At 53.2% G+C, this 12438-nt stretch overlaps 7 protein-coding genes across 7 annotated transcripts; 4 read left to right on the forward strand and 3 right to left on the reverse strand.

The window, feature by feature from the left end:
- Positions 1 to 196: 196 nt before the first annotated feature.
- Positions 197 to 1990, forward strand: NUU61_008462 (putative MFS transporter; the record flags this gene model as incomplete). The annotated part of the gene is made up of 3 exons (XM_056658987.1): positions 197 to 581; positions 642 to 888; positions 943 to 1990. The coding sequence occupies 3 exons, from the start codon at positions 197 to 199 to the stop codon at positions 1988 to 1990; spliced, it is 1680 nt and encodes a 559-aa protein (XP_056507280.1).
- Positions 1991 to 2294: 304 nt separating this feature from the next.
- NUU61_008463 (lysophosphatidic acid acyltransferase LOA1) lies at positions 2295 to 3439 on the forward strand (the record flags this gene model as incomplete). The annotated part of the gene is made up of 3 exons (XM_056658988.1): positions 2295 to 2325; positions 2383 to 2620; positions 2704 to 3439. The coding sequence occupies 3 exons, from the start codon at positions 2295 to 2297 to the stop codon at positions 3437 to 3439; spliced, it is 1005 nt and encodes a 334-aa protein (XP_056507281.1).
- A 600-nt stretch (positions 3440 to 4039) lies between these two features.
- Positions 4040 to 5508, forward strand: NUU61_008464 (uncharacterized protein; the record flags this gene model as incomplete). The annotated part of the gene is made up of 4 exons (XM_056658989.1): positions 4040 to 4256; positions 4489 to 4617; positions 4690 to 5047; positions 5172 to 5508. The coding sequence occupies 4 exons, from the start codon at positions 4040 to 4042 to the stop codon at positions 5506 to 5508; spliced, it is 1041 nt and encodes a 346-aa protein (XP_056507282.1).
- An 817-nt stretch (positions 5509 to 6325) lies between these two features.
- Positions 6326 to 6604, forward strand: NUU61_008465 (uncharacterized protein; the record flags this gene model as incomplete). The annotated part of the gene is made up of 1 exon (XM_056658990.1): positions 6326 to 6604. The coding sequence occupies one exon, from the start codon at positions 6326 to 6328 to the stop codon at positions 6602 to 6604; it is 279 nt and encodes a 92-aa protein (XP_056507283.1).
- A 156-nt stretch (positions 6605 to 6760) lies between these two features.
- On the reverse strand, positions 6761 to 8344 carry NUU61_008466 (lipase family protein; the record flags this gene model as incomplete). The annotated part of the gene is made up of 3 exons (XM_056658991.1): positions 6761 to 7742; positions 7793 to 7952; positions 8014 to 8344. 3 exons carry the CDS (start codon positions 8342 to 8344, stop codon positions 6761 to 6763), a joined length of 1473 nt encoding a protein of 490 aa, XP_056507284.1.
- A 774-nt stretch (positions 8345 to 9118) lies between these two features.
- On the reverse strand, positions 9119 to 11135 carry ilv3 (dihydroxy-acid dehydratase ILV3; the record flags this gene model as incomplete). Its single annotated transcript, XM_056658992.1, has 4 exons — positions 9119 to 9167; positions 9232 to 9550; positions 9611 to 11004; positions 11077 to 11135. The coding sequence occupies 4 exons, from the start codon at positions 11133 to 11135 to the stop codon at positions 9119 to 9121; spliced, it is 1821 nt and encodes a 606-aa protein (XP_056507285.1).
- A 367-nt stretch (positions 11136 to 11502) lies between these two features.
- NUU61_008468 (putative glyoxalase family protein) lies at positions 11503 to 12033 on the reverse strand (the record flags this gene model as incomplete). The annotated part of the gene is made up of 3 exons (XM_056658993.1): positions 11503 to 11579; positions 11636 to 11832; positions 11900 to 12033. The coding sequence occupies 3 exons, from the start codon at positions 12031 to 12033 to the stop codon at positions 11503 to 11505; spliced, it is 408 nt and encodes a 135-aa protein (XP_056507286.1).
- Between the last annotated feature and the right edge of the window lie 405 nt (positions 12034 to 12438).

The raw sequence follows: 12438 nt of genomic DNA on the forward strand, positions 1-12438 counted from the left end.
GACAATCTACCTTGTACACGCGGTCTCATCCCTTAGTGGGTCCCGGGGACACCGGCGCCAAGTCGCAGGCGCAACTTGGCCACTTTCAGCTCTCAACCCTCACTTCTCCTGTCTCGAAATGCGATAATCCCTTGTCTATATATATTCTCCGACTGTTCTACTCTCGCTATTCCCCGCTACGGCATGCCCGGCCGTCATGACCTCGGAACCGCACGAGCCTCTTGATCGCGAGGACCGCGAGGATGCCCCGTTCCTGGACTCCCCCGATTCAGGCCGGCCCAGCGATGCGAAACCCGAAATTCCCGCCCAGGCGAGCCGGCCTAATGTCTCTTCGATCGCATTTCGTCTCCGGGTGATTTTGTGTCTGATGGTCCTCGCGGTGGAAGTTGGGTTTGCCTTCTTGGAAGGTCCCATGGTTCGCATTTTGGAAGCCATTGCTTGTCGTCAGCACTACTTGCAAGCCGATCCATCCAAAATCGCAGGCGATGGACAGGTGCCGGAGAAGCTGTGCAAGCTTGGGGAGATACAAGCCGAGTTGGCCGCGGTCAAGGGATACCATATGTTTTTCGATGGATTGTTGAGTATGGGTTGAAACTGGAATCGTGTCGCGACTCACGTTATGATCTAACGGCTTTCTGCAGGTGCACTTTTGGCAATTCCATACGGTTTGCTGGCAGACCGTCGTGGCCGCAAACCGACCCTCGTCTTGTCTCTCCCTGGATTCGCCCTGAACACGATCATCACCGTCACCGTCATGTGGTTCTCGGATATCTTCCCGCTGCGAGCGGTTTGGCTGTCTTCGCTGTCGTGGTTGCTCGGCGGTGGCCCTGTCGTGGCCGCTGCGATTATTTGGACCATGATGGCGGATGTGACTACCGAGCCGGAAAGGTATTAATGTCATTATCGTGCCGTTTTTATCTAGATACTAATGTCTTGGTGCAGGGCTACCATCTTTTTCCAATTCGGTATTGCGTTCATGGGCGCTGATTTTGCCTCGAGCGCAGTCAGCTCATGGCTAATGACGATGAATCCCTGGGTGCCGTTAACGATCGGATATGGGATCATTTTAGGTGGCCTGCTGTTCACTATCATGCTACCGGAGACGAAACATGCCATGCCCTCTCAACCCCCAGAGTCATCCCATGTCGAACTCTCAGACCTGTCCGCGGGCCTGGGCCCCAAACATCATTCCGATGAACTGGGATCATACCATGAAGAGAGCGATTTCCATGCGAACCATGATCACAGCACGACCGTGGCATGGAGCCTTTCAGCTGGATCTTCTCGACCCATGAGCACCAAATGGCGTGCCAACTACCGATTCTACATCAAGCCGTATCTGTTCATTCTGAATCGCAAACCGGTGCTGCTGCTTCTGAGCGCATTCTTGGTCTACCGTCTGAGCCGAGGCTCCTCCTGGTTCCTGACCCAATATATCTCCACGCGATACAACTGGACCTTGGCCGCGGCCAACCTCCTTCATTCCTGCCGACCTGCGGTCTCGATCCCGCTGTTCCTGTTCGGTCTTCCTTGGATTAAGGAGCGAGTCTTGCACCCTCGGCGCACGCCCACCGAAAAAGACCTGTGGCTGGCACGCGGCAGTATTTTCTGCCTTACTTTGGGAACCCTAGGGATTGGGTTGTCTCCCAGCATCGCCGCGTTGATTCCCAGCATGGTCCTCCAGACCCTGGGCTCGGGGTTTGTCTTCCTCACGCGCTCGATCATCACCACGCTCGTGGAACGGGATCAAACGGCGCGTCTATTTACCGTCATTGAAATTCTGCAGGCAGTTGGTAATGTCATCGCCAGCCTTTCCATCACGACCGTCTTCCAATATGGGCTGCGCCTGGGGGGCGCGTGGATTGGACTAGCGTGGATGATGACCAGCTCATTGTTTTGCTTAGTCGGTTTAGCGATTTGGCGTTTCCGTCTCCCTCCCGCATCTGCTGAACCCGATTTTGTGGTAGGAGAGTTTGACGAGGACGCATAGACCGGCATTTCATGGACTATATAGATTTTGTATATTATGATTCCCTGCTATATTGCATGCACACTTTCTCGGGCGTTGTCAACTTGAATACAGTCAACTTTATCTTAATAAATATAGCTTAGATCTAGATATCTCTTGATCTCTCGATCAAATCCATCGATGTTTATACAAATCGCAGAAAATAGCCCGTCAAAAAAAAAAAGTCACGTGTCGTTCACATGTGTCGACATCCACGTTGAGCTTCCTGAAGGGCCATCGATGAGGTCAACTCGCGTCTCCAGCCATCCTTGACGCCTCGGAGGAAATGGAAAAGTTCTCTCAATTTCGAGACCGGGGTAGGTGTGCCCCTGGCCAGTATCAGTGTTGCCGAGGTGATCTCTAACAAACCCCAGGCTCGGGTATTGCGCCTTTCCTGCCCATCCCCTCCGAGCCCCTCGGCCTGCAGGCCCCTCTGCGCATCTTCTTGTTCTTTTTCCGCCTTCCGCTTTTCATTTTCGTGACACTCGGCTACTTTATCGTCCTCCAATGGCTTCCGATCGGCTCGCTGGGCAAGAAGGCCGCGCTGTGGTGTATTCTTGGGGTTCCCAGCATCTGGTGGATTGACCTCCAAGTGGATGGAGTGCGAAAAGGGTTCGTGCTGCCTTGCTCCCATAACAGAGAAACTATATATATATATATATGGGTTGCATTCCATGCTAACACCCTGGGTGTAGATCGCTGTCTAAGCAGCAACAAGCTCGTCTGCCACAGCCCGGGTCTGTCATCGCGTCCTCGCTCACCTCACCGATCGACGCGGTGTACCTCGCAGCTATCTTCGACCCAATCTTCACAGCATCATACCCCAACACGCGGCAGGTAGAACGCATCTCGTTGCTCCAAGCTATTTTGCGCGCATTTGCCTCGCCCGCGACCCGGCCTGCCCCCGGTGCGCGAATGGTGGATGTGGGGACGCTGGTGGAAAAATATCCGAATCGCGCGCTTGTCCTGTTCCCGGAGTGCACCACCACGAATAGCCGGGCCATATTGCCCCTGAGCCATTCGCTGTTGGCCGTGCCTCCCAAGACCAAGATCTTCCCGGTCAGCTTGCGGTATACCCCGGTGGATGTGGTGACTCCGCTCCCGGGGAGTTACATCAGTTTTCTATGGATGCTGCTCAGCAGGCCGACCCATTGTATTCGGGTGCGCATTGCCGAGTGCGTGGTGCAAGGCCGGGCTGCCAGTGAGGCTCCTCCGGCGCGGTCCACCCGGAAGTCGACATACCACACCAATTACCTCGACACGCTGGATCAGGAGTCGGGAGACGGCGAGGTCACCGTGGGAGAGAAGGCGCTGCTTGATCAGGTGGGAGAGTCGCTGGCTCGTTTGGGACGAGTGAAGCGCGTGGGTCTCGGAGTCAAGGAAAAGCAGGACTTTATTCGGATGTGGAGCAGAACCCGGCGAACGTGGTGAGGTTGCCAATGCAGTATATCCCGATCAATGGAAGTATTCTATGCATTTTCAGTATCTCTAGTGATTTTGGTCTTCCGCGCATGTCTTATGGATACATCTTTCCGGACACAGACGATCTCTTGAACAAGTGTATATAAGCCGATATGATCATCCTTGTTTGGGATGCCTCAATTACAGGAATATAAAAGTTTAGAAGTAGAGTGGGTCTGTGTGTATGTTGCAGATGCAAAGGATTTCAAGTCTTACGTACAGAGGGTTGTCTCTCCATGGCCTCTACAACAATGGCTGTCCACATGCACCCGAGCATTGTCTCTGCTGTGAAACTCGGCTGCACATCTCGAGCATCACTTCATTTTTGTTTGATCGCGTCTTCGCTTCCAGCACTCCCGTTGTGGACTCGGGCCTAAATAATGGCCTATCCAATCACCGCCGGACGAACTATACGCCAGCAGTTATGAATGGAATCGATCGACATCCCCTGATCTAACAAGCCCCTCGGGTCGCAACATGGACTGTGACTATATGATTCCCCCTCCGTGGCTGGGGATTTGGTCCTCGAGACTACGGCATTGCCGCTTGCCCTGACTCAGTTTGTCTAACATGTCGGTGCTGCGAGCTCTCGTGTCCGTGCTAGGAATCTCGGCGGCCGTCGCAGACTCGGACACTCTGAAGACCTGTCTGAAGGATACGCTGACTGACAGCGGCCGCGTCGCGTTCAAGGGGGATGTGTTCGACCACGCCACGGCTGTCAACCCCTACAACCTCAACCTCCCAGTGACCCCGGCTGTCGTGACCTTCCCGGCCTCAACAGGTCGCCGTGATTGTCAAGTGCGCCGCCGACAATGACCACCATGTCCAGGCGAAGAGTGGCGGTTACAGCTACGGCAACTATGGTCAGGTCCCATCACTTATGGTCTGAAGAGCGACATTGGAAGCTGACATCGCATTGTGCACAGGCTACGGCGGAACCGATGGCGCCGTTGTTGTCGACCTCAAGTATCTGCAGCAGTTTTCCATGGACCGAAAAACCTAGGAGGCCACAATCGGAGGCGGGACTTTACTGGGGGATGTGATGAATCGGCTGCACGACGCCGGTGGGCGGGCCATGTCCCATGGGACCTGCCCGCAAGTCGGATCCGGTGGGCATTTCATCATCGGCGGCCTGGGCCCGACGTCGCGTCAGTTTGGAGCCGCGCTGGACCACATCGTGGGGGCCGAGGTGGTGTTGGCAAACTCGAGTACTGTGTGAGCCTCGGCCAAGAAGCACCCGGACGTGTTTTGGGCCATCAAGGGTGCGGCGTCGGGCTTTGGTATCGTGACCGAATTCAAGGTCCGCACGGAGCCAGAGCCCGGTACCGCAGTGCAGTATGCCTATACCCTGAAGGTTGGCAGCACGAAGGCGCGGGCTCAGCTGTTTAAACAATGGCAGGACTACGTCTCTAACCCGAAGCTGACTCGGAAGTTGGCTTCGACGCTCACCCTGCTCGAGGGTAGCATGGCCATCACGGGCACCTTTTACGGGGCCAAGAAGGAGTATGACGCGCTGAAGATTGACCAGCAATTTCTGGGAGCCAACGGCAGTGCAGTGGTATCCCGGGACTGGCTGGGGTTGGTCGGCCACTGGGCCGAGGAGGTAGTGCTGGAGCGGGGCGGAGGCGTGCCAGCCAACTTATACTCCAAATCGACTGCGTGGACGCCCAAGAACCTGATGTCATCGGAGACGATCGGCAAGCTCTTCAGGCACGCTGGCATGGTTCCTGTTGTTTGACTTCCAGGGCTATACCAACGACATTGCGACTGATGCGACCTCCTACGCTTACCGCGACGTATCGATCTGGCTGCAGCCATACTCTATCAACCTGCTTGGCCCTGTCACTAAAACCCAAACCAAATTCCTCGATCAGGTCAACAAACTCGTCACCAACGACAAGGCGCCGTATGCCGCCTACCCGGAATATGTAGATCCCCGCATGTCCCATGGCCAACAGGCTTATTGGGGGTCCAACCTGCGCCGGCTGGAGCAGATCAAGGCGGAAATTGATCCCAAGAACGTGTTCCGCAACCCGTAAAGCCCGTCACCGGCCAAATAATCGGGTGTGTTTCTGAATGTTGAGGGGGTTGGTTTCAGTACAGATTTCTCCCGTATATAGTGTCAGGCCTATGCTCCTGGCTTGATGGGACATTGTACATGATGCAAGATCTTATCTAAAATCGACTTTATTTATTCTTGACTCAAGGTGAAGGTGATCCGTGGATGTCTTGTCCTAATTGTGGCAATGACTGTTGGATCAACAACAAAAGTGACAGACATGAAGTTTATCAAGAACTTGCCTAAGACCAGCCTTTCATAGAAATACCGAGGATAGCTTTAGTGGTTTGCCATTATTCAGGTGAACTTCAATCCATGAATAGATAGAAACAGGCTGAGTTTTGGCTTGCAACCACTCTTTCATTGAGAATAAAGAGGCATGTTGAAAACAATGACATTGAATGCCACACAAGAAAGAGAAAATTGCACACATAATAGATGTTTCATTTAGCTTTTATTTAGCAGTTTCTTTGTCTTTGTTCTTTAGTTCTATAAATCAGAGAAATATCCTGATTTTCTGTCACCAGTATCAATGCAAACACAGAATCCCCCATCCAAGCTATATATCCCACAACCTATCCCCGACAATGTGCAAACAACACTACCTCAAGTTCACAGAATGCAAACACATACACAGTGCATACCGTGAGCGCTGCCCAGAAGCTGGGCTTCCTCGAAGCCAGCGGATATCCTGTCAAGAGTACAGAAACAAGACGTTGATGCTGACGAGGCCTGATAACCGATGTGAAATCAAGCCTGGGATATGTGGATCTTGCTCGAAGTCGCTGTATATGGAAATGCAGACGCTACTGGCCAGTTGGATAATGAGAGCCGAGCTGGAGGAGATGGAAAAATCGTACAATGACGGCGGCAGCGACAACAAAGAGAACGAATGGCAATCCGTCCGGGCCGGGATGGGTGGACACTGCGCTAAATCGTCTGACTGCGAATTGCAGACGAGGTTGGATAGGTCGGAGATCGAAGCTGACCTGGAAGAAGAGGTGCCAGAAGCACCCAATGACAGGGACAGTCAACCGAAGGGATGGCTCTCCCTTGGAAAATATGTGTTTTGGTAACGCGACGGAGCAAAGGGCGAGAAGTTTAGGGGTATAAAAAGAGAATTCGATTTGAATAAAAGCCAAGTGATCAATAGCCCTTGATGAAACAGCCAAGCCATCCAATGCTCCATTGTAACTTCGCACGTAGGGTATTATCAAAAAGATATAAGCAAGTCACCGACTCTCCAAGGCGTTTTGTGCGAGTGTGTCAATGCGACGAGCATATAAGTCCATTAGGTGCATCACCGGGTCTCCAAAAACCACCCCACGTAGCTCCCCATCAGTGGTCCCATATGCCTCAACCTCTTCGCGAAGTGGGACACTAGATCCGTCCAGGTTCGCAGCCGGCGCGATCACAGGACGCCCATTTAAACTGCCGCGACCACGCAGAAGAACAAGTCGCCCCGCTGCAGCCAAGGCAGAATTAGGAACTCGCCAATGAGCAGGATTCGGAATGCCCTTGCGATCACGGAATGCGAGTAATGAGCCAGGTGCAGGGGAGGCATACAGGTCAAGTAGAGACAAAAGGTAACCCTTGTCAGCGCGAGCAACCGGGTCACCTTCGTTGATGAACGCAAAGAACATGGATTTAGATTGCCGCGAAGCAGAGGAGTGTTGAAGTGGACGGAATGAAATCGGCGGCGCCCCAAAGGTGACGCAGTGGACGTGCTTGAAGATGCCGCGCAGGTGGGTGAGTTCAGATTGAACAGCCGGCGACTCCGAGAGGAGATGAAGATATATCAGGGTGGCTACAGCCCCGCCTGCGGAGTGGCCAGTGATCATCAACGAATATGAAGTGCGAGAGGAGTCTTCTTCGAGAAGAGTGCGTAGACGGGCGGCGACGGGGGCGACCATCTTCCGCGCAACAGATAAAAAGCCTGCATGACAGCAATTCGAGGCATCGTCCAAGAAGCCTATGGGAGAAGTGGGAGCCGTGTGAACGTTGACAGCCCAGTCGAGAAAGCTCTGCGTGCCACGGATGGCGAAAACGATCGTGTCTAGATCGTCAACGGGCAACGACTTGATCACCATGGCCTTGGTACCCTGGCGCCAATCGGAATCCACATACGAATGCTGTTCGTGTCCTGATGGCTTGTCATATACTCGACGTGAGTATTGAGCAGCAAGCCGGAGGAGAGGATAGGTCGGACGATAGCTTGAACCAATATCAGCCAATCATTCTCCCAGTACACGAGATCCTCTTACAAATTCAGGAGCGGCAGATGCGACGGCAGCCGCGAGTTAGAATACAGATATACCTTTGAAAAATAGTCGGCAGGCTCAGAGCGTTTTTTCTTCCCAGTCCGACGTGACCGACGGTTTTTCTGAGTCTCGTCCGAGCGGAATGGCAAGGCGCACGCAGCGACTACCAGTATGCAGTCAGCAGAAGTTCAGTAAACATCATAAGGTAAGTGGACATCACTCACGAAGCTCCTTCTCTTTGCCACAGAAAGACCCCAAATCAATCGAGGTAATGATCTGGTCCAGGAGCCGGGACGTGGAATCGCGAACATTCGCACCTCCACTCACACTCTGGCGAACCAGCTGCTCGAGATCAGCCATTGTGGCATTTGCCTTCTCAGAGGTCTGAACCATGAGATTGGAGACCGATTGATTGAGATTCGAACAGGATTTCCATTTCGCGAGTTCCGACCGCGGCTTTACTTGCGAGTCCCATGCTGGAGGACTTCCCGGCGCAGGGCCAGAGAGCAATCGATGTTCCATCGGCCGTGGCCGAGGAGGAAGCACCGGGGCCATCGATACCGTCACATTGGAGCGATGATACGCTACTGGCCGCGGGTGTGCAGACACATTCACAGTATTCGTGCTGCCATAGTATGTCCTCGCTTGGCCCGCGTCCGGTGGCCGAGGATACAAGTGGGCATTTGCCGCAGTGGGGACGCTTTCAGTGCGGTGATGTTGGTAAGCTGAGTGCTCAGGTCTCGGACATGAGGGTTTGGGACGATGCGAATACTGCCAGGCCATATTGAGGTCCGGTCAACTCGGCTTGGCCATGCCCAAGAAGAATGAAAAGAGATGGCATCGAGCCAGCCCATCCAAGAACTCATTGAGACGCAGGGCCCTGCAGGTCCCTTCGATCTGCGCCACATGTTTAGCGTCCACTGACCTTCAGCCAAGACCGAAGTGCGCACAGCCTCAACAGGGGAATCTCACGAATGACATCAGAGAGAAAAGAGAGGATTAAGAGGATTATAAAAATAGATTAAACAGAAGATTAGAAAAAGGATTGGAAAATAATACTAGTAGTAGGAACATAGCTATCTATACATATCATAAAGAATAAATCCTCTTGAACTAAATAGGATACCATGTAGTTAGTAAGCCATTTCAATCTAATTCTTATTCTCTACTTTCTCTTTCCAAGTTCCCTGAGCGAAGCGAAGGTTAGCGGCTTGTGAAGGAGGAAGGAAAATTGCATTGACAATGATATCATATAGCACAGGCCCCAGAAATACATCGCTTTTGTTTTATGACCGAGACCGAAGTCATCCTCCCAAAACACCTGATTGTTTACTCTACAGCATCAGTGATACAGCCCTCACTGGCATCCTTGACGTTTCTGTGGCGAGCAGATTAGCAGGGAAATGGCAATTGAATTAAACGAATACTCGGGTCAAACTCACCTGGCGTATTTGCCCAGAGTGCCTCTCATGGTCAGACCGGTCGGAGGCAGCTTGCCAGCCGCCTTGCGGGCCTCCCAGTCCTTTCTTCGCACCGCCAGTTCAGCATCAGCAACCTCAAGGTCGAGCACACGTCGCTCGGCATCAATGGTGATGACATCGCCGTCCTGAACCAGACCAATGGGGCCACCGACAGCGGCCTCAGGAACAATGTGACCGATCAAGAAGCCGTGAGAGCCACCAGAGAAACGGCCGTCAGTGATCAGCGCACATGAGGAGCCAAGGCCAGCGCCCATGAGGGCGGAAGAAGGCTTGAGCATTTCTAAGGGAGAAGGGTTAGCACGACATCAACAGCCAGCTTCTGGACTAGAATGAACCCTACCAGGCATGCCAGGTCCACCCTTGGGACCGGTGTAGCGGATCACTACCACGGTCTTCTCATCCTTCTTAATCTCGTTGCGCTCCAGCGCGGCGACAAAGTCGTCCTCATCATCAAACACGCGAGCCTTGCCCGTGAAGGCGGTGCCCTCCTTACCGGTGATCTTGCCAACACTGCCGCCCGGGGCCAGGGAGCCACGCAGGATCTGAATGTGACCGGTCTTCTTGATGGGGTCGGAGAATGGGCGGATGATCTTCTGGTCGGCGTCAAAGTCGGGCAGCTTCTCCAGGTTCTTGGCCAGGGTTTCACCGGTGACGGTCATACCCGAGCCATCAATCAACCCCTCGCGAAGCAGAAGCTTCAGCAGAGCCGGGGTACCACCAATTTCGTGCAGGTCGGCCATGACATACTTGCCCGAGGGCTTCAGGTCAGCCAGGAAGGGGATGCGGTCCGAGACGGATTGGAAGTCCTCGATGTCAAGCTTGATACCAACGGAGTCGGCGATGGCGATCAAATGTAGCACTGCGTTAGTCGAGCCACCAGTAATGTTCACCACTACCATGGCGTTCTCAAACGCCTGGCGAGTCAGGATGTCGCTCGGGCGAATGTCCTCGGCAAGCAGCTTCTTGATCGCGCCACCAGCCGCCAGGCACTCCAGGTACTTGGCCTGCGAGTTGGCCGGGTTAGACGAGGATCCAGGCAGGGTCATACCCATGGTCTCAATAGCCGAGGCCATGGTGTTGGCAGTGTACATGCCACCGCAGGCACCCTCGCCGGGACAGGCATGACGGATGACATCGAAGCGCTGGGGCTCGGTGATCTCCTTGGTAATGAACTGGCCGTAGGCCTGGAAAGCGGAAATGATATCGATATCGGCATTGTTCTGCGTCGCGGCACAGCCAGGCTTGATGCTGCCACCATAGACCATCAGACTCGGGCGGTTGACCCGGCCCATCGCCATGAGCACACCGGGCATGTTCTTGTCACAGCCAGGAATGCTGATGTTGGCATCGTACCACTGCCCACCCATGACAGTCTCGACGGAGTCGGCGATGAGATCTCGACTCTGCAGAGAGTAGCGCATGCCCTTGGTTCCCATACTGATGGCGTCACTGACACCGACGGTGTTGAACTGGAAGCCCACCATGCCGGAGTCCTGCACACCCTCGCGAACCTTGTTGTTCAAGTCCAGCAGGTGCATGTTGCAGGGGTTGCCATTGAACCACACCGACGAGATGCCCACCTGCGCCTTGTTCATGTCCTCCTCCTGGAGGCCGACTGCGTACAGCATCGCCTGCGAGGCACCCTGGGAGATGGGCTGTGTGATGTTGCGCGAGACCTTATTAAGGACGACATCGTCTTTTTGGCGGAGGGGAAGGGTGGTTGTGAGAGTCCGGCTGGCGAGGAGAGAGGATCAGTTAGCGAGACCAAAAGAAATGAAAAAAAAAATCTCTTGGCGAGGGACTCACACTGGCAATTTGGCCAGACCCCGGAGAGCCGGCATTCGGACCCGAGTAGGAGGAAGCATTGCGCAAGGTGGTGAGAGATGATCACCCAAGAAGCAGAGGGATCTTTAAGAAATGGCGATGGCAGCGCAGAAAAGGCGGAAGAAGCTCACCTCGGAGTTGGCGAGTTGCTCCCCGGCTCCACATCCCCCGTGGGCCGCCAATGCGCGGTGATCAATTGTCAGCATAAAATCACCGGCTGGGGATAATTCTCACAATATTAATGCAAGCGAAGTCATATTAATGGGGCAAATGTGCTTAAAAAATACATCAAGGGATCTACTGGGGTATTGAACTATATAGGGCTGATGTAGGAACATAGATGGCCCTTACATGTGGTGGTCGCATGGAGTATGGGAATATATCTATGGTTGATATACTTATGTTTTCCTATGTCGTAAACTCCAACAAGTTCCCTGCATAGTCTCGCACGAAGAATCGCTCTGGATATTCTTTCCCTTGCGTGCCTGTATGAATCAACGAGTTAGGGCATGGTCTCGCCGAGTGTGACGACGTGGCTCACCAGAGTTGATTTCTCCCGGCTTATCGGCTGTCATGGGTGCGGCACCTCCTCCACGAACATAATGCTCATAGACACGTCCCTTTAGTTGCTCCAGCTCCTGGCGAGAAGCGAGCTTGAAGCATGGGTGTCGGGACGAGGAGGGGTCAGTAGGACCAAAGGTAATATGGACTTGCTGGGCGCTTGATCCAATGTTGAACCTGTAGTAGATGAGAATAATCCTCATATGGGTTCTTTGCAAAGACTCCCAGAGGGCACTTCGCTTACCATGCAATGGTGCCCTTCTGCAACACGGGCACCGGCGTGGACGTCAACCCCAGAGTGGTGCCATAGAATTCCTCTGCCTGGTCCAGCGTGTCCTGTGGGACAGTCAAGTTGATGTGAGCGATGCCGGTGATCATTGTGGTAGAATTGAATAGCGCAGTTGTTGTGTTGAAGGGAAGATTTTTGGAGTTGAGGGGCATCTCATCCAACCTTAAAGCCCGGAAATCGGATCCCGCGTCGGTGTATACTTCGGTGACTTCGGTGATCAATAAAAAGGAAAGTCACGTCTTGCTTTCCCCGATCGAAGTATGTTCCGGTGGATTTCTGACAGGCAAGACAATGTATATTCTCCAATATATCGAATTTATTCAGCCAGTGAGCTTCAGCTTCGAAGGAATCCAGATTTATATATAAAGGTTCGTGCTACACTACAAATCGAACAGAAACAAAAAGGTCAATATTCGTTTATTGTAGTTTTTGAGTTTTCTCGATTTCTGCCTCTCGTAAGATATAACATTCAAGTCAGAAAGGGAATAGAAAAT

Source organism: Penicillium alfredii (genome assembly GCF_028826965.1).
Source record: "Penicillium alfredii strain IBT 34128 chromosome Unknown utg000011l_segment0_segment0, whole genome shotgun sequence".
Taxonomy (NCBI): Eukaryota; Fungi; Ascomycota; class Eurotiomycetes; order Eurotiales; family Aspergillaceae; genus Penicillium; species Penicillium alfredii.